This window comes from Kogia breviceps, chromosome 1 (genome assembly GCF_026419965.1).
Source record: "Kogia breviceps isolate mKogBre1 chromosome 1, mKogBre1 haplotype 1, whole genome shotgun sequence".
In the NCBI taxonomy this organism is placed as follows: Eukaryota; Metazoa; Chordata; class Mammalia; order Artiodactyla; family Physeteridae; genus Kogia; species Kogia breviceps.
Window position 1 is genome coordinate 37,657,327 of NC_081310.1, and position 24,682 is coordinate 37,682,008.

General features: G+C 32.8%; 1 protein-coding gene across 11 annotated transcripts in view; it reads right to left on the reverse strand.

Moving 5' to 3' along the window:
- Positions 1-279: 279 nt before the first annotated feature.
- The window catches only part of CEP170 (centrosomal protein 170), a 145,753-nt gene continuing 121,350 nt past the window's right edge, over positions 280-24,682 (reverse strand). For 2 of the 11 annotated variants that reach the window (XM_067030692.1, XM_067030706.1), the window contains 8 exons: positions 23,847-24,081; positions 14,428-14,605; positions 12,270-12,440; positions 8,615-8,703; positions 5,082-5,175; positions 4,280-4,331; positions 2,464-2,589; positions 283-1,986 (listed from right to left, as the gene is read on the reverse strand). In XM_067030692.1, coding sequence (XP_066886793.1) covers positions 1,976-1,986; positions 2,464-2,589; positions 4,280-4,331; positions 5,082-5,175; positions 8,615-8,703; positions 12,270-12,440; positions 14,428-14,605; positions 23,847-24,081 — 956 coding nt within the window. In that variant the 3' untranslated portion in view covers positions 283-1,975. Of the gene's footprint in view, positions 1,987-2,216; positions 2,590-4,279; positions 4,332-5,081; positions 5,176-8,614; positions 8,704-12,269; positions 12,441-14,427; positions 14,606-23,846; positions 24,082-24,682 lie in introns of those variants that run through there. The other 9 variants (XM_059078942.2, XM_067030684.1, XM_067030698.1 and 6 more) reach the window with 8 other exon arrangements.

Genomic DNA, 24,682 nt, shown 5'->3' on the forward strand with positions numbered 1-24,682 from the left:
AAGCTTTCTGATGACTCCAGGCCAGCTAAAAATAAAGGCTGTGCATGTACCTATTACATTAGAGTATTAAGCTAAGAGAATTAAATTTGCTATAATTTGCTAAGAAAATATTTTCTTCTTTAGCCCAAAATAGTATGAAGTTTTACAGTTACCACATATTAATTAAAACTGAAGAATTTCTTCTTTTGCTAAACCTTGGAAAATGATATACAATTATTATATAAATTGATGAAGTATTAGCAATCCAGATGGTAGAAGAAATAAAATGTACAATCAACTGCACAAAGTTCCAGAAACACTTTATTTAAAAATGGAGTTGTAAATGCATAACAAAATAACATAAGTAATAAAGGTAACAAAAATAAATAAGGAGAATAATGTATTCATACAAAATAAAAATAACATAGTAAAAGGCCAAATGTTTGTAATTGAACAAAACTGTGTAAACACTTAAATGATAATGTAAGTAGAATAGATGCTAATATTTTCCTAAACAACTCCTTACCTTCAACTTCCATGTTGATATAATCAGTACCCAAACATTAAAGAGGAAACAATGGTGATTACTTTGTCCTTTTTCTTCAAATGGTTTGACCCTGTTTTAATGTTTCACTTATTTCTTCAAAGCAATTGTATCTCTCCATTCATGCTCTTTAAAATCATTTTTTCAGTCTTCCTTTATTAGACAGAATTGGGAATTTAGGTTTACAAGGAGAACAGTCCATTTACCCTTTTTTTTTAACTTAAAGAAAAATATGAGAGCCATTATATAACAGACTTTTGTTTTTACATCTCTACAAAACAGTTTTTTTGCATCTTTTACTTGCCCAACAGTACAGGATTTTTAAAAATCCTGTTAAGTTTTGAAATGAACAGAGCTACTTTCTTAAAACAAATGTAGCACAGGATTATTGCTGAAATATTAAAGAGTATTTCATAAAAGTTGCAAAAGTTGCAGTTTTAACCTTTATAGACTGATGGGGTCAAGGTCTACTAATAACTGAATTAATAAGATACACCCAAATTATAGTGTTCTGGAAACATAAAGATAATAACTTTCTTTTTAAACTTATCCAAATGTGAACTTACTGGAAGGAGAAAAAACAAGTTTATAGAAGATACTTTTCATAAGCTTCCTGTTTAGCACAGGCCCAAAGCCTTGGTCGTCGTCGCCTTGCAGGGTCCTTATAAATGTACACGACTGAGACAGCATTTACTACTGGGTCCTACAGGGAAACACACAGAAGCAACTCATTGCTTGGGAGTGAAACTATCCACTAATCTTATGACTACTGGTTCTCTAAGTTTCCTAATGCCAAGAATTTTAACTTCATGATCATCTCAAGGGAGAAATTTTTTCAACTGTCACATATAAACTTGGTAACACAGGACCAATATACATGTTCTTGTTTTAAAAATATACTCCACCTAAACTATCTGTCTAGTTTAATCCTTCTAGTTATTTGCCCTAAAATGAGACAAAATCTTACTTTCATTAAAAAAAATGGTAAAAAGTGCCAAATTCATCTTTTTGAAAGTGGAGTAAAACACTGTGGGGTTAAAACAAATACAGTTATCAATATCCTATATACAAAAAAAAAAAAAAAAGATGGTTAGTCCTTACTGACATATAGATATGTCCACCTACCACTCCCAGCAAATCTTAGTGCAAACGTAATAGTTCATCTCCATAAACCCCAAGAAAATTTACGCAGCAACAAAGTTATATAAATCACATATATGTTGGAAAATTTTAGAACACAAGAAGGACTGTTTTGAAAGGTCAGTTTGACTGTGGAGAATAATATGTCATTGTATCCAATGGTAATGAATACTAATATAAATCCTATTATTTAAGAAGCAAATATAAGTGTTTAACAAATCTGTACAGATGAAGAGGAAGTCCATTTCAGGGAGCAGCTTGGCACAGGATACATGGGGGTCAGAAATGTTGGGTATTTAGTTTGCTTGTAGGTCACAGCATGGCTTAAAGAAAAAAAACAAAGATCTATGAAGGGAAAGGATGCAATTATCTAATTCAATTTGAAAATCATAAAACCACAAAATGTTAAACTGTCACAATCTGATTTTTCCTCTATGTGCATCAAATGGTTATCTAAATGGTTTGAAAGGATTACTATGACTCCACATTACAGATAAAAAATAAATAAAATTAAGAAAACAGAGATAACAAGATTGTAGTTGACCAAGCTCTCTTATTTTGTATAAGTCAACACTATGCTGCTTCCAATATTCCTAGTCATTCCACAAGTAATTATTTTTAACAAGCAAGAGAAAGTCATTCATGTACTGTAACATCTTCCTCTTCCCCATCAGGGTTGAACCTATTGAAATGTATACTGAAATCAGCCTCAGATTCGGCATTCTCAAATTCAGCTGAGACTGAAACAGCAGCAGGATGAAGAACCCTAGCTTCTGGTTGGCAAAGTGTCGGTGTCTGACCCGGGCTGCTGTGGTTATTCACAGGACTGGACTTCTGTTTTGATGGAGATGGCAAGATAGCACTGGGAAATCCCATGTTGTTCAGAGCTTCCAGAGTTCCATCTGGGTCAATCATAGCATTGATTGCTGAAAGAAAAAAAAAGAAAGAGGGAAAAAGATAAAATTGTAGATACAGTTAAATCTGGATATGAATATTGCTTATGATTTGGATATTTCAATTACTGATGCTTATATGAGCTTAAATTTGGCTAATCCTTTCAATTCTATATTTAAAACCCCACTTTCAGGAATTCTGGGGCTGATCTATATTGTGGATTATGAAAACCTAAAAGCTTTCTATGGTCCCTTGAGTAGGCTACTTATGGACATCTGAGCCTGCTGGAAGACTAGGATTCGGAGGTATGGAATTCAGGAAAGATCTTTTTGAAATATGCTTTAATCATTATAAAAGGATGATGAAAATATTGGTTATGATTTAAAGAAACACTCCTGGCCTTATTTATTACTCAGATAATTGGAGATTGGTTGCTAAAACACAGTTCAGAGTAACCTGAAAGTTGAGGAGGCCAAAGTAATATCAGCACACTCTGAATGCTACCACAGCATGTTGTCATTCATCCTGGTGAGAGTGCTAGGGTATTAGCCATGTACAAGTATGTATGTACCACTGGGCACTAAGTTCCCCTCATAGCCCAGATACTAATATCCCATGGCAGCCCCAGCAGACCAAATAGACCTTGCTACCTCATAGGAAGGGCCAGATAAAAACCAGCTTTCAATCCAAAAGATCCTTGCGTGGACAAAGGAAAATCTTGGAAAGTGATTTTCAACTTGGCATTGGGTAGAGTGGGGAGATGGGAGAAAGAAGCACCACAGATACAAGAATTATTTAAGAGGTCCTTTTAAAAGCATACTCCCTCCTACCAGCTAATAATCATGTAAACAAGCCACTTTGCCTCGTGGGGGTTATATTATAACCCTTAGGTGTGCTGAGGCTGAAAAAAGGTTAAGAATCACTTAGTAGGACCAACATATCATGCCTCTGATAATTCAATCAACAAAGACAGCAGAATTAGCAAGTGACTCTGGAATCTGCTTATTGTACCACTGGGGACTTCTAGGTCAAGACACACATAGGCATAAATGCATAATTAAAGATCTGACATACACCAAAAACAATGTCCCTGTTGAAGTTTAGGAGGCCAACAGTCTCTTTCTTTTTCTTCTCTACCTCCTCCTTCTGGTCCCTGTGTCCAATATGCACTCATTTCTTGTGGTTTATCCAAATGATTATTATTTATATTATAACATAATTTCATTTGGGTTATACCATATATATAATTTAAAATCAAATATAATTATCAAATCAAGTAAACAATGCTAATTGTCAATAAGCATTTTCAGCTGCATATACACATTTAAATATTTTATATATTTTTCACATACTATTATTTATATATAAATAATAGATATTATATATAATATATGAATTACAACTTCTAGCCTATGTGCCTAGAATTTAACTTTATTATATTTTAAATTATTTATACTGGTTTTAATACTTTTTTTATAAGTAATTTGAATATGTAGAACGTTATATCTTTATAAAGATATCTTTAACGTTAAAGATATATATATATATCTTTATAAAGATATCTTGTAACATTATCTTTATAAAGATAACATTTATCTTTATCCATACATCATCCCAACACTTAATCAGTGTTCTAATACTTAATAATATTTTAGAAATACCACTTAGAATGTGCTTGTCCCAAATTGTTAGCTCTTTACACTTAATCAGTAGTAAATTTACCTTGTAGCTGCTTTTCAACTCTTTTTAGCTCCTGTAAGATAGAAGAAATCTCCTGTAGGGAAAGCAATGACAAAAATTAGCTTACTTTAATTAAAACATTTTTATTTGATTTGATAAGCAATGAACCTCACACTAATCTTATTTGGAATCCTTAATATTATTGACATGGCACCACATCTGTAGCAACAGGATATGAAATAATTCATGATATCCAGTAAACAAGATTCAAATTTTAAAATCTTTAATGTTGAAACAGATTTTTTTTCAATGAGATAATGACAGAAGATGAGAAGTTCAAGATAATAACAATAAGCAAAGATTCTGAAAAACTTGTACTGATCAATCTTGCAATGACTTTGTAAAAGGGCTTAAGGATTTCTTTGGAAAATGTATGAACTGCAACCTCGGTTTTAGGATGACTTCCTGAACAATAAAAATCTGTACAAATTCTTGAGGAGGAGAAAAGCAATCTATTAAGTAAATAGAAACGACTCATGTCAACTTATATTTGAGTTTGGCTCCTATTTCAAAATTGCTTATTTATAACATATAATTATTATAAGAACAAGAGTGTAAAATAGTGAGAAACATAAAAGGTTCCTCCATACCCTCTGCAACTTTGAAATAGTCAACATTTTAAATCCCTGTGAGAGACAATTGAAGGCATAAAATTCCCCAAATTTGTGCACTTATATCTTCTTTTATAAATGTAAATCAACAGTTTAAAAATAAGCATATCATTCCCTGAAAACAAAACCTTACTTTTAAAAAATGTTTTAATATTCAAGAAAAATGATCATACCATGCTTGAGGTTTTCACAATAGGGACTTCACTTTCAGCTCTTAACTTGCTTTCTATCTCATCCCAATTCCGATCTTTGTCTTTAAATAATATTCTATAAATAAAAAAATAAGCATTTTACTTTTCATATTTTAAAAACTTATCACATTTTAAATGATAATACAAAAGCAATGTATCTTTTCAAAGCTACACAAGAATTTAAAAAAACACTAAGTGTTAACACGAACTGTGAATTAAATACTGAGCCAACATTAGCAATAAACTCATTTATATGAGAGATTTGTACTAATAAAGTAACTGGTTATGAATACACACATAAACCCTTTAGTACTTACCTCATTCTTTACCGAAAACCAAATATAAAACAAATGTAGATGAATAACCCCCAAATTTTATCTAATACTTGTAATTAACCATATAACCACCTTTTATAACAAGAACACAACTTTGTTCATACAGAACATATGCAGTATAAGATGAAAACAGGTTGAATTAGGTATAAACAACTGTGTTTGTTAAGACCTCTTTAAATAGGAAAAGGCTTCATATTGATTGAGCAAAGCGTGTACATTATTTCAAAGGTTGAAAACTAGAGTACTTATGCTGCTTTTCTTTAAAAATCCTAATTCATGTTAGTATATTTGTACATAATAACCTATTAAGAGTTAAGACACTATCCTTTTGACAAAAACAATTAATTAAGGATCTTTAGATCCTTACGTTCAAAATTAATTTCAAGTATCTTAACTTATAAAATAAAGGACCACAAAATTTTGACTTGTCTTTCAAATGTGGTATGCTTCTCTCTTCAATCTAGAAGACATGATTTGGCAGTTTTAGAGAGCTGTAAATACTAGGTACCTTTTTAGTTTCTATTTGAATTTCGTCATTGGGCTTGGAAATCTAGTTTAACTGCCTTATATAAAAACCAACACTGTACCAGAAAGTAAAGTATTACTATTAGAAGCTAATCAGTATTTAAGTAGTAAACTACATTACATTTTTATTTGTATTTCTTCAAAGTTCAATATGCTAGGTTCAACTTATTTAAAAACATGAAATTCATAAACATCTAATCAAGTCTGGAGCATCAACAATTACAAATAACCATACTTAAAAAGGCAACAATGGTTCCAGAATCCTATATAAGAATATTCTTCTGATCTACTGTTAAAATTTCTATAGCCAAAAGACTAAACATCCTTGCCAGCTATCTAAGAGCTGTTATCCTAATGCCTATGATATTAAGGCATAAGAAATTATTATGTGCTCTATAAAAGAGTCCTTACAGCATCAGGATTGGTGAAAGTAAGAAAACAATGACTATTTCATGGACCAACTTAGAATTACAATGGATTCATACAATATAAAAAGTCTGTGCTTAACCACACTGAAAATCCAGTGTACTTTGCCGGAAGGTGGTTACTGAGTATAATGCTTGTGCTTTTTCAAATCGTTAAACCATACATATTTCACCTTTGCTGAAAATGTCTTAGAATTGTCACCTGAGGTTCCTAACTCACACACACACACACACAAATGTCTCCAGAGTTCTAAGCCACTGAAGGGATAAAAAACTTAAAGACAATGTCTTTATTGATAAGTTTAACCTTATCAATTTTCACATATAGCTATGAGTTTTAAAGAAGCTTAATTTCCTAGAGAGTAATAATTTAATCATCATTCATCAACAAATAGTAACAAATATTGTACATTCTAGTCACTGTACGTTTAGACAAAGACCCCTACTCTCACGAAACTTACATTCTAGCTCATTTATTTGAGCAGGCAGCTGTCTTTGCTACCTACATGTGATTTGTCTTAATTTCATTATTTTGCTTTACCATCTGTATTTTACTATTCACAACTTCTAATCCATCTAAGTCCAATCACCCCTTTTATTATTTAAAAAATATTTTTATTATTAAAATCAACAAAGAAGTAAAAGGTATAATAACAATATACTTTCACTGGATCTTTCTAAATTAAAAATGTACACATTTTCAGGTTTATAACTGATTTAGAGAAATTACATTAGTTGCAGGCTCTTCATAAATAACACCATTTTCTAATTTCTGATTGGGCTTATAAATGAGTGCATTACTTTCATTTTAATTGTACTCAGTGATTAAGTCATTAGTGCTCTAACATCATCTTAGGTGGAGTATTGTGTATGTGTTCCTTTAATGACTACATCACTCCCAAGTTTGCTGATCCCATCTTCTGTCACAAGTAAGAGAGCTCTCCTTCACATGACAAACCATCCTCCTATGATTTACTAATCAAGCATGTGCCCAGAGACAAAGGAAGCTCTCCCTTCCCTGGCATAAAGCCCAACTGAAATTTGTAGGGAAAAAAAAAAAATTCAGCTTAAACAATTAGTTGTTACACATGACTTAACAAACCTTTAGGGCCCAATCATATGCCTACTATTTAATACTAGGAGACATGACTTGAGTTTGGCTCAAGTACTCAGTGTAGTTGAAGGTGAAATATAACTGTTATCATTTTGAATTTAATTCCACCAAAGGAATATCCTAAAACTAGAGCATTTGGGAGGGTTATTAACCAAAGGACTAAATTAATGAAATAAACATCGATTAACAGAATCTTACATGGGAATAAAGTCTCCAAATTCAATCAATGATTGAATGATTTTTTTGACTGCACATTATTTGTCCAGCACTGTTTTGATGCCCTCACAACTGAGTGCAGAAGGCAGTCAAGTAAGCAGGTAATTACAATTCACTGGGGTAAGTGTAAGAGGGGAAATATAGGATGTGATACTGTGGGAACCCGTAGGAAAGGCACTTGAGAAAATTCAGAGAAGGGTTCTTAGAGATATTGCCATGCAATTTAAGTCCTGAAGGATGGGAGAGGTGTTGGACACTCGAAAACTGGGTCCAGTTGAGAGGGCTAGGGGATGATGAGAGATGACAATGGACATACTTCATGGAGGGAATTGAGGAATAGAAAATTCAATACAACACAGTCCCTATACACAAGATTCTGGCTAGCGAAGGGGTCAGACACTGAAAAAAATATTGTGATTCAACATAAATAAATAGCAAAGGCATTAGAAAATCTAGTTTTTGACTATCTATGGCCTTTTTACATAAATTTTCTGAGTCTTACAGAGTACTCACTTTGTTCTCTTTACTAATGAGGAAGCTGTAACTAGACTAAAGTTTGAGGTCTCATAAAAGATGCCCTAAAATTCTGTTAATTTCAAATACTTACTATTTTGTGGAAGAGTAAATTTTTCTGATTATTAATAAAATTAATCTAAGAGATTACAGCTGTTAGCTCTCAATTACCAAGGGGCCAATTATTTGGGACATCTGTTCTCTTTCTGTCCCCTTTGTGCTGTCTAGCATATAGCTATAATATCTAAAATGGAAAGAACATGCTAGTGGCAGCAGTAAGGTTCAGTAGCATTGACTTCACGAGTTCCCAGAAGCTGTGCTGGCAGGCTTGCAGAAAGTGGAACAGATGGTAACAGAAGCAAGGATGTTTGAGTAATACAACAGTACCTGATCTTTCCAGCTGTCTTATCTATGGACTGTCTAATCTTCCTAGAAAACTGAAAGACGGATGACAGCAGCAGATTATCTCCCATGACCTGAAACATGAAAAGAACAGACATTAAAATAGTACTGCTCTATTGGATAACCACCAAGAATACTAGTCACAACTCACTACATTTAGGGGCATTTAATATTTATGCTAATTTTAATAAAGATCAATGAAGAATCTAATTAGAGTAATGTGTAACTAAATTGAGAAAGAAAAGTAAATATTAACAAAGGAGTTCTTTTTTGTTAAATGACTTGTCAAGTTTCCATATTATTTTCATCATATAACTTACAAAAAAATCCATATTATCTAATCTTCAATTACTATCATGATCCTGTCCCTCATGCTTCCAATTCAAATGATCATAAATGGGAAAATATAAGTAATTTATTATCTTTCAGTGTCTGACCCCCTCGCTAGCCAGAATCTTGTGTATAGGGACTGTGTTGTATTGAATTTTCTATTCCTCAATTCCCTCCATGAAGTATGTCCATTGTCATCTCTCATCATCCCCTAGCCCTCTCAACTGGACCCAGTTTTCGAGTGTCCAACACCTCTCCCATCCTTCAGGACTTAAATTGCATGGCAATATCTCTAAGAACCCTTCTCTGAATTTTCTCAAGTGCCTTTCCTACGGGTTCCCACAGTATCACATCCTATATTTCCCCTCTTACACTTACCCCAGTGAATTGTAATTACCTGCTTACTTGACTGCCTTCTGCACTCAGTTGTGAGGGCATCAAAACAGTGCTGGACAAATAATGTGCAGTCAAAAAATCATTCAATCAATGATTGAATTTGGAGACTTTATTCCCATGTAAGATTCTGTTAATCGATGTTTATGTCATTAATTTAGTCCTTTGGTTAATAACCCTCCCAATGCTCTAGTTTTAGGATATCCCTTTGGTGGAATTAAATTCAAAATGATAACAGTTATATATCACCTTCAACTACACTGAGTACTTGAGCCAAATTCAAGGCATGTCTCCTAGTATTAAATAGTAGGCAAATATTCACCAAATAATATGCACACAGAGATCAAGAAGATTATAATCCTTGTTCTCCACAGTGGGAAAGATAATTTTAAAAAATTTACTCAAAATAATAAGTTTTAATGATGGGGGTTGTTACCACCCCAGTTGAACTTTATGGGCAAAACCAAGGGTTAGCAGACTTCTGTAAAGGGCCAGAGAGTGAAGACTGGGGCCATATGGTCTCTTGTCACAACTATGCACCTCATTATAGCAAAAGCAGCTACATTATAGCAAAAGCAGCTGTGTCATAATAAGACTTTATTTACAAAACCAGGTGGTAGGCTGAATTTGGCCTGCATCCTGTAGTTTGCCAAGAGCTAAACCATGAAAGGCACAGCTAGTGTGGAATGCTAGAAAAAGGACTGAACTTGGGACTAGATATGGGTTCTAAAATCAGTTCCTTACATTGTCAGAACTATATCTAGACTGTTAAAAAAAATCCAGAAAATAAGACATGGCCTTGGATGTTAAGATGCTTTAAACACTGGCAGGGGAGATAAGAACAACATACAGGAAATATTATTAAATATTTTTATAAAAACAATGTAAATAAGTACTAATTGTGATTCACTGCTTTATGAATTCTAATGAAAGGGAGTTCAGGGAGCGTTGGCATTAATAAGGAAAAGTATCATGGAAGACTAGAACTTGAGTATGATAAGTATTTGAATTTAGTGGGGGATAAAAGGTAACTTAGGGCGTGAAAAGCAACATAAAGACAATGAAAGCCTAAATAAGCATAATGGTATTTTGTGAGCCTTGAGAAAAAAGGCCAAATAAGAGTAGAAGACATATATTAATTAGGAAGGAGTGAGAAAGGACAGTATAGTCTAAGTTAGATTATAATATAGAAAGGATATCTCTCTTTTCTACATCATAGAGTTCAGTATCACAATGTATTAAAATTTTTTCTGATTATCAACTATGAGATAACTATCAATCTAAATGTTTCCATTCTCTTTAAAAACATAAACTTCTATAGTTTTATTACATTTAGAGGAATTTATCTTCCTAGACCTCAGGACAAGTAAGTATGAATAAGATTAGAGAATGGGCCCTTTCCCTGAAACCAAGAACAATTTATCAACTATCAGGACAAAGAAAGTGTGTTCTAAAACCATCTAACATATTATAATTGCAGCTATGGAACTAGCTACAGTGCTTCTCCATCAGGTAGATTTTTTTCTACTCTGTACTACTGCAAACATATATAGTCTTATACACTAACTTTTACCTCCAGTTCCGTATATCCAGTGATCCACAGATGTGGTCCTAGCAACAATAGAGACACATGGAGCAAACCTGAACTCAACCTACAACTTTTAATTGTCCACCTGAGCAGTACCACCAGCTAACCCACTGGTGTGTGATAAATGCCTATTGCTTTATGCCACTGAGATTTTTGTGGTTATAAAGAAACAGCTAACTGCTATAATCTACCTCTAGGTTTTTTCCATCGCAGCTCCCTGTCTCCCTCCGCCCAAGGTAAACAATGTCCTGAATCCCATTTATCATTCCCTTGCTTTCCTTTTTATATAATTTGTTAGATCTATTTCTGCCCTAAGTATATATTTTTATTTTATTAATTTGTGACAAAACACATTATATACAATCTTTTGAGATTTACTTTTTTCATTTAATGTTCTATTGCTAAAATTCATCCACATTGTGGCATGTTGCTGTAGTTCATTTGTTTTGATTACTCCATAAATTGTTCATTTTGTACACATACCAATTAATACATTCAATTTTCTTCAGATATAAACACTTAGATTGTTTCCAAGTTTTGTTACTGTCCACACCGCTATTATAAATATCCTTTTGCGTGACTTTTGCTCTCAATGGGAAAGGGTATGCACTAGCAGCAAAACTACTAGATAATGGGCTATGTTTATGCTCAACTTTAGGAAATAATGTCAAACTGTTTGCCAAAGTGACTGGACCAATTTAACCTCACTAGCAACAATAAGAAATCTTATGTATTCACATCTTCTCCAACATTTAATATTTTAAGACTTTTTTATTTGTTGCCAATTGAATGAGTATAAAATAATCTCACTGTAGTCTTAGAAAGTATTTCTCTGAACACTCATGAAGTTGAACATCTCTTTATAAGCCTTGGGTATTTTCAGTGAAATGCTGTGCATGTTATTTGAAGATTTTTCTACTGGGCTGTTTTTGCCTTTTAAAATTGATTGTAGGAGTTCTGATATATTCTGTATACTAATCCCTTGTTGCCTGTATGTTTCACATAGTCCTTTAACATACTCAAATTTATCAACCTTTTATTAAAGTCAAAACTTTTTGTGTCTTTTAAGAAATCATTCCCTGCTGCAGTGTTGAAAGATATTTACCTATATTTTACTAAAAAATTTTAAAGTTCTGCTTTTGCCCTTTAGGAACTAAATTAATTTGGAGTTAATTATTTGTATTTGATGTGATGTCAGGATGAAATTCCATTCTACCCATAAGGACAAGCACTTTTTTTCCCAGCCCTATATACTGAATAGTTCTCATCTTTTCCCTACCAATGGGGCATGCCTCCTCTGCCATTTGTTAAAGTTTATGGTTTACTCACTTCATCCCTGCTCCAGGTTCTCCGCCTTGTAATTGTTAAGTGATCAGGAGGCTCTGTTGGTTGAGGTCTTGGATCACTAGACCGACAGTTGTTTCCTTCTGGTGTTTTAGAATGAACTAATGGAGGGATCTTTCGGAAGTTGAGGCTTTCATCAAAAACACGATCAACTAACTAACAGGACAAAAGCAAATCCTTATGAGCACAGAGTAATTTGGAAAAATGTAGATATTGGCATTATAGTTTTTATAATTAGACAGAAGTCATTCCATTCTCAGGTAGTAATAGAAGCATGATATCTTCAATAAACCAATTACTTTCTTTTTATAAGCACTTCAAAGGTGTCTGTTTTATAAAATAAATGTTCATCTACATCGATTTTATTTTCAAAATCCAAAATATTTAACTATGTTAAATTTGAGTGTTCCATGGATAAGGTTTCCCCTAAATGGAAAACACAGATGGTAAATAGAAAAAACCGAGCCATGTAGATGGACAAGGAGTTCATTTTACTCACACTGCCTTGCCCGTGTAAAATAATGTTTCTTTTTCTTTTAGTTTCCTATCTTGTTTTTTCCTTTTTTTCTCCCCAAATCCAGGTGCCAAATTTCTTCACAGATAAATAAATTGCAAATTATAATTAAGTTTACAAAAGAAAAAAAGTTTTTTTAATTCACAAAGTAAGTATTTTTTGGTCTTAGATAAACTTTTAGCAATGTTACAGAAATGACATATTCCAGTACAAATGATATACTGCCATCTACAGTGCAAATTATACACATATGGTACAAAGTAGCTCAGGTTTACTGAAGAAGGAATAAACTCTAGTACAATAATAAAAAATAAAGCCAAAAGGAAAGAATGGAAGTCTACTCAATGAAATGTTTGAAAAATTTTACTGGGTCTGAGTGAATGTACAATCATGTTAGGTAAAATTTAGTTAGACAGCTGTGAAAATAATATCTTCATTATTTAAAGTGTACCAGAAGAATTGTGTATGTCTTGCCACCAAGAGGATTCTTTTGTTTTTCAGCAATAAGAGTGATTTTTATATACATTTACAATTGATCACTGTGGTAACAAAACTCTACACAGGTTGATGAAACATCATTTACCAAATTAGACAACACAAAAAGGGGAAAAAAAAAAACCAAAAAATGACCATTAAAGAATAAGATTATAAAGGTGACAAAAAGCAACTGAAGAAAATTTTAGTAGTACAGTTTACCAGAATTAAATTTGTCAAAAAGGCTAGCCATTTTTGGCTACTATTGAGAACATTATTTTATAAAATTAAGGGAGTAGAATGAATCATCAGTATTAGGGGCTGGAAAATTTTTTCTGTAAAGGGCCAGATAATAAATATTTTAGGCTTTGCAGCCATACAGCCTCTGTCCGACTACTCAATTCTGACATTGTAGCATAAAACAGCCAGATGATAATTAAACGAATTAGTGTGGCTTTGTCCTAATAAAACTATAATTCATTTTTCAAAATGCCAATCTTTTGTTTGTATCTCTGCACCAAATCAAGAGAGCCAACATGGCCAGATTTATATGTTAAAGGCACCTTCTGGAGCCATGTATGTACATGGTGCCCCCTGGAGTGGGAGGGCAGGAGGCCCTGGTTTTGGAAGGGCAATAGTCTATATATGCTAACTTACATTGCAGAGTTCACAAGAGTGTTTCAAAACTGAATACACATGTTTGAGTGTGTGTGTAGGTATATCTCAATTTTTGAAGAATCTTTGTGTATACATATGCATGTGTATATTCATCAACAGAATTATTTAAAGTCATGAAAACTGTAGAATTTTTCTCTTTCTTTGCTACTAGAGATAACTCCTAGTTAAGAAGCTATGTAAAATTTACAAAAACTTTATACATCTATTTATTATTTATACATTTACCAAATTTGGGTTTGCTTTTCAGTTACCGTTTATTTTCATATTTTACAAAGTGCTTATTTTAAATCATTTTATAGCTTCATGTTAATAGTAGACAAAATGTTAGCCTTTACTAGTTTTGTTATAAAAACATAAAAGAAACTTGTTAAAGCAAAGTTGGAAAATGCAGAGCTTCATGCAAACAGGAAGGGTGGATGTAACTAAAATAAACTAAGCAAAAAGCTAAAAGCAAAAGAAATAAAGAAAAGAAAGAACCTTATGCATTTCTCCATGAAGATCTCCTACCTCTTCTCTAGTGTCTATGGCAGAGCCAGGGGTGGTGGCAGCAGTGCTTACTGTGGTACTAGGGGCAGTGCCTGATGAAGTCACTGAATCTATCTCTCCTGCTACATCGTTGATTTCCCGAGCAATGAGAGCAAGATCTTGGCTGATCCTGGCAATAATTTCAGAAAAGAAGTTTAATACTTTCAAATAACAGGTCTAGAAACAATCATTTTGATAGAATCAGTTACTTAAGTTGTATATTTAGTTAAAGATTTGTACTCAAAACTTAAGATTTTTTGGACATGCTATTAACTATTTGATACTCAAAGTCTTAAACTTTAATTCCAAATATTAATAAAACTAAACTGCACGTCATCTACAAGTTGTCACTTTGAAAAATACTTGTTAAACACCTGAAGTAGTGATATGTCTTTTAAAAATACACTGTTAATGTTAATGACTATACAGGAGTTCTTAAACTTGGGGGTGGTGAACAGAATTCAAGGAGTCCATGAACTTGAATGAGAAAAGCAATTACAACTTTATTTTCACTACTCGCCTAACTGAAACTTAGCATTTCTTTCAATTATAAATACAAGCAATAAACAACAGTGGTATTAGCAATACTGCTGATTTTTGTCAGCAAAAGTAATCACATTATAGTTGCTACAAGTACCTCAAAACACTTAGTCATCACTATTTCAAAATTACTGCAGTTCATTAAACCCATAGCAATAACATTCCATTTAGTATGTTAACAGAGAACCATATATTACTATATACCTTTAAAAATATTTTGATAACTGTATTTCAATATAATTGCATTTCTTTGTCATTCTAAGTATTTTACGTTTATGCATTTAGAAACATTCTTCTGAGAAGAGCTCCCTAAGCTTCCCCAGACAGCCCAAGGGGTTTACGGTACCAAGGTGAGGAACTGTGACACAGCATGGCACTTTACACCATATACCATACTTCACAGTACACAATATGTCATTCGAGGGTCACAAGCTCTAGCTTGTGAGGTAGAACTTATCTGATTATGAATAAAGACACATTTTTGGGGAAAATTACTGGCTTGCTCATGACCACACAACTTAAAAGTAGATAAGACAGGGCCAGATTCCAGGTTCAGAGCTTATTTCCATAAAGCCATTTATTTGTATTTTTAGCTACATGGATTGAAGAATTAAATAATTGTTATTGGTGATAACTGAACATTTTCTAAGTTATGCATCCACTGCACATGAGCTCATTTGGCTACTTCCACAGGGAAGGTTTTGGAATGACAGAATATTTGTAAAGTACCTGTTTTAATATTCCCAACTCTAAAATCCAAAGCACAAAGTAACAGTTTTTTAACTTATGCAAAATATGAGCTTGAAAGACTTTCAAGGAATGCAGTAATTGCATAAAAACTTAACTACTGGGCTTCCCTGGTGGCACAGTGGTTGAGAGTCCGCCTGCCGATGCAGAGGACACGGGTTCGTGCCCCGGTCCGGGAGGATCCCACATGCCGCGGAGCGGCTGGGCCCGTGAGCCATGGCCGCTGAGCCTGTGCGTCCGGAGCCTGCACTCCGCAGCGGGAGAGGCCACAATAGTGAGGCCCGCGTACCACAAAAAACAAAACAAAACAAAAAAACCTTAACTACAGATTTAAAAAGAAAAGCTATGTTGAAGCTTATGGCCCAACAGAAGCAAGCTGTGGTCAATTCCTTTTTATTTACTAATAAATATTTACTGATCTGGCCACTGTGGTAGGCCCTAAGGGCTGCAATGGTAAATAAGCAGACAGGGTCCTTGGCTTCAGAAGCTTAGAATTATATTTTCAAATAATCAAAACCAATACTTACCATTATATTATAATCAAAAACATTATAAAGAAGCTTTATATTCACCAACTCTAATTCTTACAACCACCTTGTAAGAGAGGTATTAATCAGCTTGTTTTGTAGATGAGGAAAATCAGCCTCAGAAGAGGTTATGCAACTATTTTTCGGTTAAGGTCACAAACAGTAAGTGGTGTAACCAGATCTTTCTATATGTCACATTATGTATCTCATATTACCATTCCACATATAATTTTTAAAAACTTGTTAACTGTTGATGTAATTCTTTTAAGAATGGGTGTAAACTGTTTCCTTAGATAAAATATTCCACTCTTGTAATTTCCTAAAATGAACTAGGATGAGAAACAGAATAACCCAGTTTAATGAGATAAGAAATAGACAACTTTTACTTATCTAACCATCTATTTTATTTTTAAAGTTTTTTATGCAGACATTTGTACGATGAAGCTTCTGATATTTGTAGAAAGCAGTAATGAATTAATTAGAAAAAACACAAACAGCAGCAATGTCAACATGTCATACAGTAAAAACTGTACTACAATGAACTCCTAATGTATATAACCACGTATACTGTTCAGTTAGTAGGCATCCAAAAAGCTTTCTTTTAATTTAAAAGTATGTTGCGTATATACCAGCTGTTTCTTTGCATGGCAATTCCTATCTTAAAGTTGACTCAATAATAAAGACCTTTAACTTAATTTAAATCTGCATTGCTTAAAAATCTTAGCACCTACTAAAACCAGTATTAGGAATTCTAAAAGACATATAAAATTACCAAGAAAAAAAAGCCAAAGTTATGAATATCTTCAGAAATAACAGTTTTATGACTCAACAGAGAGTATGGATCTATTCATATGGTTGTTCAATCTAGGTTTACAAATTAATTCTGTAATACTTCTATATTACATTTATTAGAATATTATCTCTTGCATTCTGTGTTCTTTCTTTGATCTCCAAGTTTATAACCCCTGTCCTTATACTCAATCTCCCACCTCTATAAATCTGCTGAAGGAGGAAATTCTAAAATGAACAGAACTTTTATTTGGAGTTTTGCTTCCATCTGCTTCCTTTGCAATACCAATAAAAACTCAACCCTTCTAATTAGAAATATGGATAATTTTCACATTTAATTTTATTTTATTACAAAATATGGATAGGATAACAGTCCTTAAGGAAGGAAATATAGTTTCAGGGTTAAGTTCTATAACATCTGTGCTAATTTTGTCTACCTTAAGTGTCAGAACCAATAATCCAATTTCAAAAATTTTATAGAAATGAATATGCATTATTTGTAAAAAGGTGGGGTAATGAGGACATACTTTATGAAGTTTATGATTTTCTCAGATGAACTATCTCAGTAATGTCCCCTTTCTTATTTAAATCGATTAACTAATTAAAATATATTAATAATATGCTTTGGGTATACTAGAAGTTTAAAATATTGAAAATGAGAGTCCTTGTGAAATGCATGTTCTATTAAACATGCAATATTTGCAAGTGTTACCTAATAACCATGATAGAAACAAACTATCAGACTTTATTTAAATTGCCACCATTAACAGTCTTTTAGGTTTTAAATTAACTGAAAAGGAAAATATCTGCTTTATCTTTTTAATAGCATATTAAGTTTCAAAAGTTTTTATATGTAAGTAGAGTTTCAAAGGATATACATATAAACCATGAGCATGAGATTGCTTTTCATATTCCTGGAAAAAAGGAAGTGATGAGCTACTAAAGAAGTATACTAGCTTTAGAATCCTAACATTGAAGCGAATGATAACAAATCAAACCTCTTGTTACTTTAACACTGGATAAGAGATTATAACTATAACTTTACTTAGCTTTTAAGAAATAATTTAGTCTACTTTTTTAAACGACAGGAGTGATAAAAATATAAAATTAGTTTTAGGAGAGACATTAAGGGTCATTCCAGAAAATCTTATGTTGAATCTGACTTTATAATAAAGAATCAAAGAAGCCTAGCTCTCAAGAGGCATAAAGATTAACTCATATACTTGACCTAGCTAAAGACTATAGGGAAGGTTCACGAAAGTTTCCTTCTGATAAGGAAGATCTTATTCTTCTTTTGGTGGAAAATCTCAGTTATATTTATTATATGTTGATGGAATTTTGATGCAATATTCCAAAAATCTTAATGAAAGAATTATGGCAATCCACATCTATTGTGGGCATTCAATGAAAGCACGGAGAATTGGGAGAAATAGGTAATCTGAGCCACAAAAGACTGGCTTAGGTTGGGAGAGTAATGAATTGAAATTGGGTAGCCAAAGCAATTTAATGGCTGGCCCAAAGAATCTATTTCTGGCCATCAAAAGAGGTAGGGATTTAATTATATATATATTTTAAAAGTTACCTTCCATTTTCTTCAATGAAATTAAGTTTAAACGCGAGCTTAGCACCACAGATAAGTTATATTTACTTAAGTGTAGTCTTTAAACTTATGAATATGCTTCAAATAAACTGAGCAAGTCATGAAGAGGTAATGGTTAAGAAGATAATTTTGAAGGTCTTAGCACACTCTTGGCCATCAATAAACAGTTCCTAAATAAATGAGAAAAATTAAAGAAACAATCACCACCACACCACCCCATGCCATTTCCACCAGACACAAAGTCTGCAAGTTAAAAGAAGATGGTGTGAAGTCACCTGACAGGAAAATGCTGCCCTTATTCAATGAGCAAGATTTGAGATAGCCAAAGTACAGCAAAGAGTATAAGGTACCCTCAGGTCAGAGAATATGATGAAGGCATAATATCTAGGAAATGCTGAAAAACAGAAACTGAAGAATAACTGTCATTTGACAGTTATTCTGGGCAGATATTTTGCTCCTACCCTTGCTATCTGGATTTGGCCTAGCCCAACAGAACAAACAGACATAGGCTGGACCTAGACTTTAGCTATTTTGAACCAATAAAGCTTAAAACTGACTGAATAGATATACTTTATTCCTTGATAATGTAAGTTTTATCTCTATGGTCTTTTCTCCGAAATAAAAAATACTTTAGTATTATTAAAGCTCACTTCCACACATATCCCCAAATATAGTATATCCTTTAACTGTATTGCCATTAAAAGACATTGTTAACTAAAATAGATTGCTATGCATAGATGTTTCCTTACATTACTTTATAGATTATATGGAACCCCACACCACTTAATTCTGGCCACTAAATTAAACTGAATCTTACCAAAAAAATAAAACAAAAAAGCTTTTAGTAATATATTAAAATGACAAGTATTTGGTTTTTCATCATTAAGATTACTATACATTTGTAATTTTAATTGAAAATATTATTTAGGCTTGAAAAATATAAACCATAGTTCTATTTAAAAATTTTTCAAAATGTATTTGATAGGTATTCTTATTTGATTTTCACTAATAAAAGTATTACATGTAAAAGACTTAGTAATAATAAAAGCCTTTTCCCTCTTGACATGAAGTGTCAGATGACTTTACTTTGGAGGTCATCAAATCAGGGAGTAGGACTCATTAGGTGGGTGTGATACATTTATTTAACAATCATTTCAATATTAAAAAAAAAACAGACCACTTACATATCAGCATTATTATTCTCAGGTAAAAAAGAACATTTTAAAATAATGTTTGGATTGAAAATGTGAACAAAACCTTGGTTGAGATTCTTAGGTTTCCTATTTGTATAGGGTAAGCCTAACAGAATACTTTATAAATTATAAGAATATAGCATTGATTCTGAAACTCCAATTACATCTGGAGTCATACAGAAAACAGAAAGCTCACAATTAAGTTCTAAATATAATCATATTTGAGTATACACACACACCACACTGTTTTCTCTGCACTCCACTTAAATATAACATTTATTGATAGCTTACTATATGTCAAGCACTAGGTTATGTACATGCATCAGTCTGTCAACTCTCTCAAGTTGGCACTACTGTTATGTCCATTTTATGCATGAGATCACTAGAGCACAGTTACTTAACTTGTCAAGGGTCATACTGACCTTGTGGGTAGAGCTGGGTTTCAATCTAGAAGGCCTGATCCCAGAGTCCACGATTTTGATCATTCAGCTATACTGCATCCTTATAATTTAGGTTACACCTCTGAGTTTAACAGTATTCTAGGTTCACTCACCACTTCCTGGCAATATCGTCTATGACCACAGCTTCAAGTATTTTCTCCCTGACATCCAAAACGATGATTCTAGCTCTCATCAGCTTCCTATGTTGCAGAGCCATACGCTTTCACATGGCTGTTCCTTAAGTACCTTAAAGTCAGTATGTCCAAAACGAAGCTTGTCTTCCTTCTTGTCTTTTGTCTTCCTTATTCTTACCAATATCCATTTGAACAACCATGTTGTCATGCTGGCAACCATCAAACTCTGTCAACAGTTACACGTCCATATCTCCACTTGTACCCTCACTAACACTATCTTGTCTCAGGTCTCCAATATCTTACACATTAACTTCTAGAATAGATTACTAGTTTACCTCTAGGCTCTCTTCTCTCTCAAACAATTCTACAAAATGCCCTTCAAAGTTACCTTCTTTTAATATAGATCTTAAGTTACCTTCCTTTTCAAAAATCTTAAAGTTTCAACATACATAAAATAATATGCACACTTCGTAGCTGGCATTCAAAGTCTCCTATTATTCAGCTGGCTCCATATTATCTTCAATTTGGTCATCCATTAACTATATACCTTTATATCTTATACTTGGACAAACTTCATATTTTTTAAAACCTCTTCTGTCACTCTGCCTGTATCAACTGCACACAACACCTTTGTTTCTTTCCTCTGACTCTGAACTGAGGACATCCATGTCTAAGTCATCTTTACAGTTCACTCACGCTAAACACTACATTCTGCTCATAGAAGTTGCTTAGGAATTCTTTGCTGAGTGGATGGGGATTACATGCATATACACAATATATATAAAGAACTTATGCATGCAAAAACTTGATCCAAAACAGAACTGCAAAGGTGTAAAGGTGCAAGAGTATCTCACCTTTGCAAATAATACCTTCAATCAACATTAGGATAAAATATTATTTTGCCTTTATGATTTAATCCTCTCCTATAACATATCTATAATGAACTGGTTTTTAAACCTTAAAATAAAATATTGTTAACTAGAACTCCCTCCTAAAAAATTTAATGTTACAGTGGAATGTGTAATAATGAATCTAAAACACTGAAATATCTTTAAGTGCATTGTGATTCAAATGAGAATTATATAATCTTCCAGTATAATTTTTAGGTTAAATGTATTATATTTGATAATCTGTAAAGGTGGTATTATAGCTTTGTTTACCCTAAAATTCATAAAGGTATAATCTAAGAAATTCCCAAGGGAAGCAAATCTGTATCTGTGTTAAAATGGAGAAACTGGGACAAGTGCTATCAAAAGCACATGTATCAGGGGTACCTGGAAAAAAGTTTCCTCTTCAAATTGAAAGACTAAATATATTATATTTTGCTTATATTCTTTATATTCCAGATGGAATTTTTGTGCTTTAAGTTTAAACGAAGGTAAATAAGTACAGACTTACAAAGTCCTGGTTTAGTAATATAGCTCTAAAATCTAAGCAAATAGAATATGACAAAGCATAAAACATTTTGTAATAAATTAAAATCACTATTGTGCTTTTCAAATAAAAGTATCTTTACCTATTACTCTTTAAAAAGTATTGCTCCAGCATGTGTTTTCTTAAGTGAAAGTGGTAGTCAATTTAAATAAAGCTATGTATTTCTCCATTCTGTTTAGTATGTGATTCATAGTTATTTGAAAATAAATTTCCTCATATTAAGCAAACTTATCAGCGTCTTATGGGAACATTAAATACCAACTTTAACTTTCTTTCCTTGCATACTTCCTATCCTCCCCCTGCCTTTTAAAATTCCTTAATAAACAAAGAGAACATTCTCTTGCTTTGAGATGTATGGCTGAAAAATATACCTTGAAAAATTAAATCCCAATAGCAAGTTTTATTAGCATAATGCTAAGAAACTGGAGGAGAAAGGCATGTAATCATTAGAGGTTAAATTGCCTAGCTTTAGAGTACTACTATAAATAATAGAATATACATAGACAAGGGTAATAAAATACACATACTAACAAAATAAAACTAACTGAAAATATAACAGACAGTTCTTATTCACTTTCCCCTTTTATCATAATTCTTTGCTGTTTAGGGGCAGGGAAGTGGATTTGGCCCAGAAGAAGGTGTTTAGTTTTCTAGTTTGGGGTAGAGAGCTTGAGACGCTAAGCCTCCTAAGAAAAAGCAGAACACTCTAGTTCCCTCAGGTTCCCCTTGAGCTCACGTGGTGAGACTTCTGCATGGGAAGGAGAAAAATGATGAGACAAGAGCAAGGCCTGCTGTTGCCAGCTGTGCCCACAAGAAAAAATGTAGTGTCAAGATTCTCTCACTAACAGGAGTTTTGTGGGCCCTTAATAATTCATGGATCCCAAAGCACATATATGCCTGTACTCTAATCAGAACTGGTTTACAATGCTTCAATAATTATTGTCATTTATACAGCCAAAAAACAATGTTTAAGCAATGCAATGAGATTAGAAGGGCATGTTCTTTAAGAACTAAAAGCAATCACAAGTGAATAGTCATTAAAGACAAAAAAAGCAAAAAACCTAAACATTAAACTAATGAGCCGGAAAAAAACAATTCACAGAAGTCCACAGAGTAAAGATGAACATAATAAAATCATCATAAAAGCTTTTTAAAAAAGCATTTATGAATTATTATAAATAAATTCTTTAATAAATGTTGTCAAGTATAAAACTTGAAGATTAGGGTCTTAAACTAAAGGCAGAAATAATTTTAGCATGTACAGAGTGAAAATGTATAGGTAACATGTGGCATACTGCAGCAAAATTTAATACCGTACAAACTTAAAAAACCCTTAATTACTATAGCATTTATTTGAGTAGAGCCTCTCTTTAATGTTCAACTACAATGTTATCAATTAAAAATCACATCCGCAGCATGAATTTTACTTTTTATTATGTAATCTTAAGGTTATTATAAATACATTTATTTAACATTCGAAATAATATTTTCATTTAATTATTAAAGGATTGTACTGACTCTATCTAATGAACTCACCAAAGTGTGAGTAGTTATCTGACTAACTCTAATTCTCCTCAGAGAACATTAGCAACGTCTCTAAGAAGTACACTATTACCTCTTTGGAAGGTAAAAGGAAAGTATTCAAAAATTTAGCTGCACAATTCTCAATTATGTAGAGCTGATACTGACTACTTTTCAAAAATTATATTAATTCATCAGTATCTCTACTAGAAATAAGAAAGGGCGGTTTACCAAAATAAATTAATTCTACAATATGTAAGTAGCACTCACATTAAAAATACCACATATTAAAAAAAAAGGATAGACAGTTATACTACCAACAAAACTAAGTTCATAGTTATCTGTGGATTTCATTCCTTGTACTACTAGTACAAACCAAGTAAAAGCTAAACTTGTTATCAAGTTGAAACAATTTCAACTCTTAGAGATAACCCATTAAAACCAACCTGGCTATTTCTTCTCGATGAGCAGTCCAATCTCGGATGTAGTCTTCCTGTTCTTTAATCCGGTGTTTGAATGAAGAACTAGTTGGCATTCCTGACCCAGAGCTCTGCAATCGAGTCGTTTTCAGGGCTGGAGAAGTACGTAGACGGGTATGTTTAGGGGAATTACGGTTTGATCCAAATTCATCTTCTGAGGTGGAAGCATAATCAGTAGGAAAGCGCCTCCATCTTGAATTTACTAAATTAGTTTAATTATTAAAAAAAGAATTATTATGTTATCTTTTAAAAGAGGTAAAATAAAAATCATGATTTCAAAAACACCATGAGAGCACACACAGCACAATTTTCAATAACTGATGTACACATACCTCACAAAAACCATAAGTCTACTACTCCTTAAAGATAGAAACATTATACTTTGGTGAATTAAAAACAATGAGGAATTAAGAACAATAGAAAGATCACATTTTCTGTAGCACGGTGAATAAACATTCAGATGAAAAATTCACTAATGACAAACAACTAAGCAAGCTCTATTCATAAATGTTTAACTCGGGTACTATTTAATTGCAAATATTTCTCATTTAAGTGACAATATGGATTTTTTAAAAATGATAGCAACAACAACAACAAAAATAAAAATAAAGGAAAAGATTTCCTCATGCCACATGGACTTTCAACATGGAGATGGTAAAAGCCCTCTTTTCCCAACATACAAATATGCATAATTCCTGCTGTGGAAATTATGCCTTATGGCAGGAAAAAAAAAACATTACCTCTGTCATTCAACATCCTGTTATGCTATGATTGGAAAAAATCTTTTTACACGGTAAAAACAC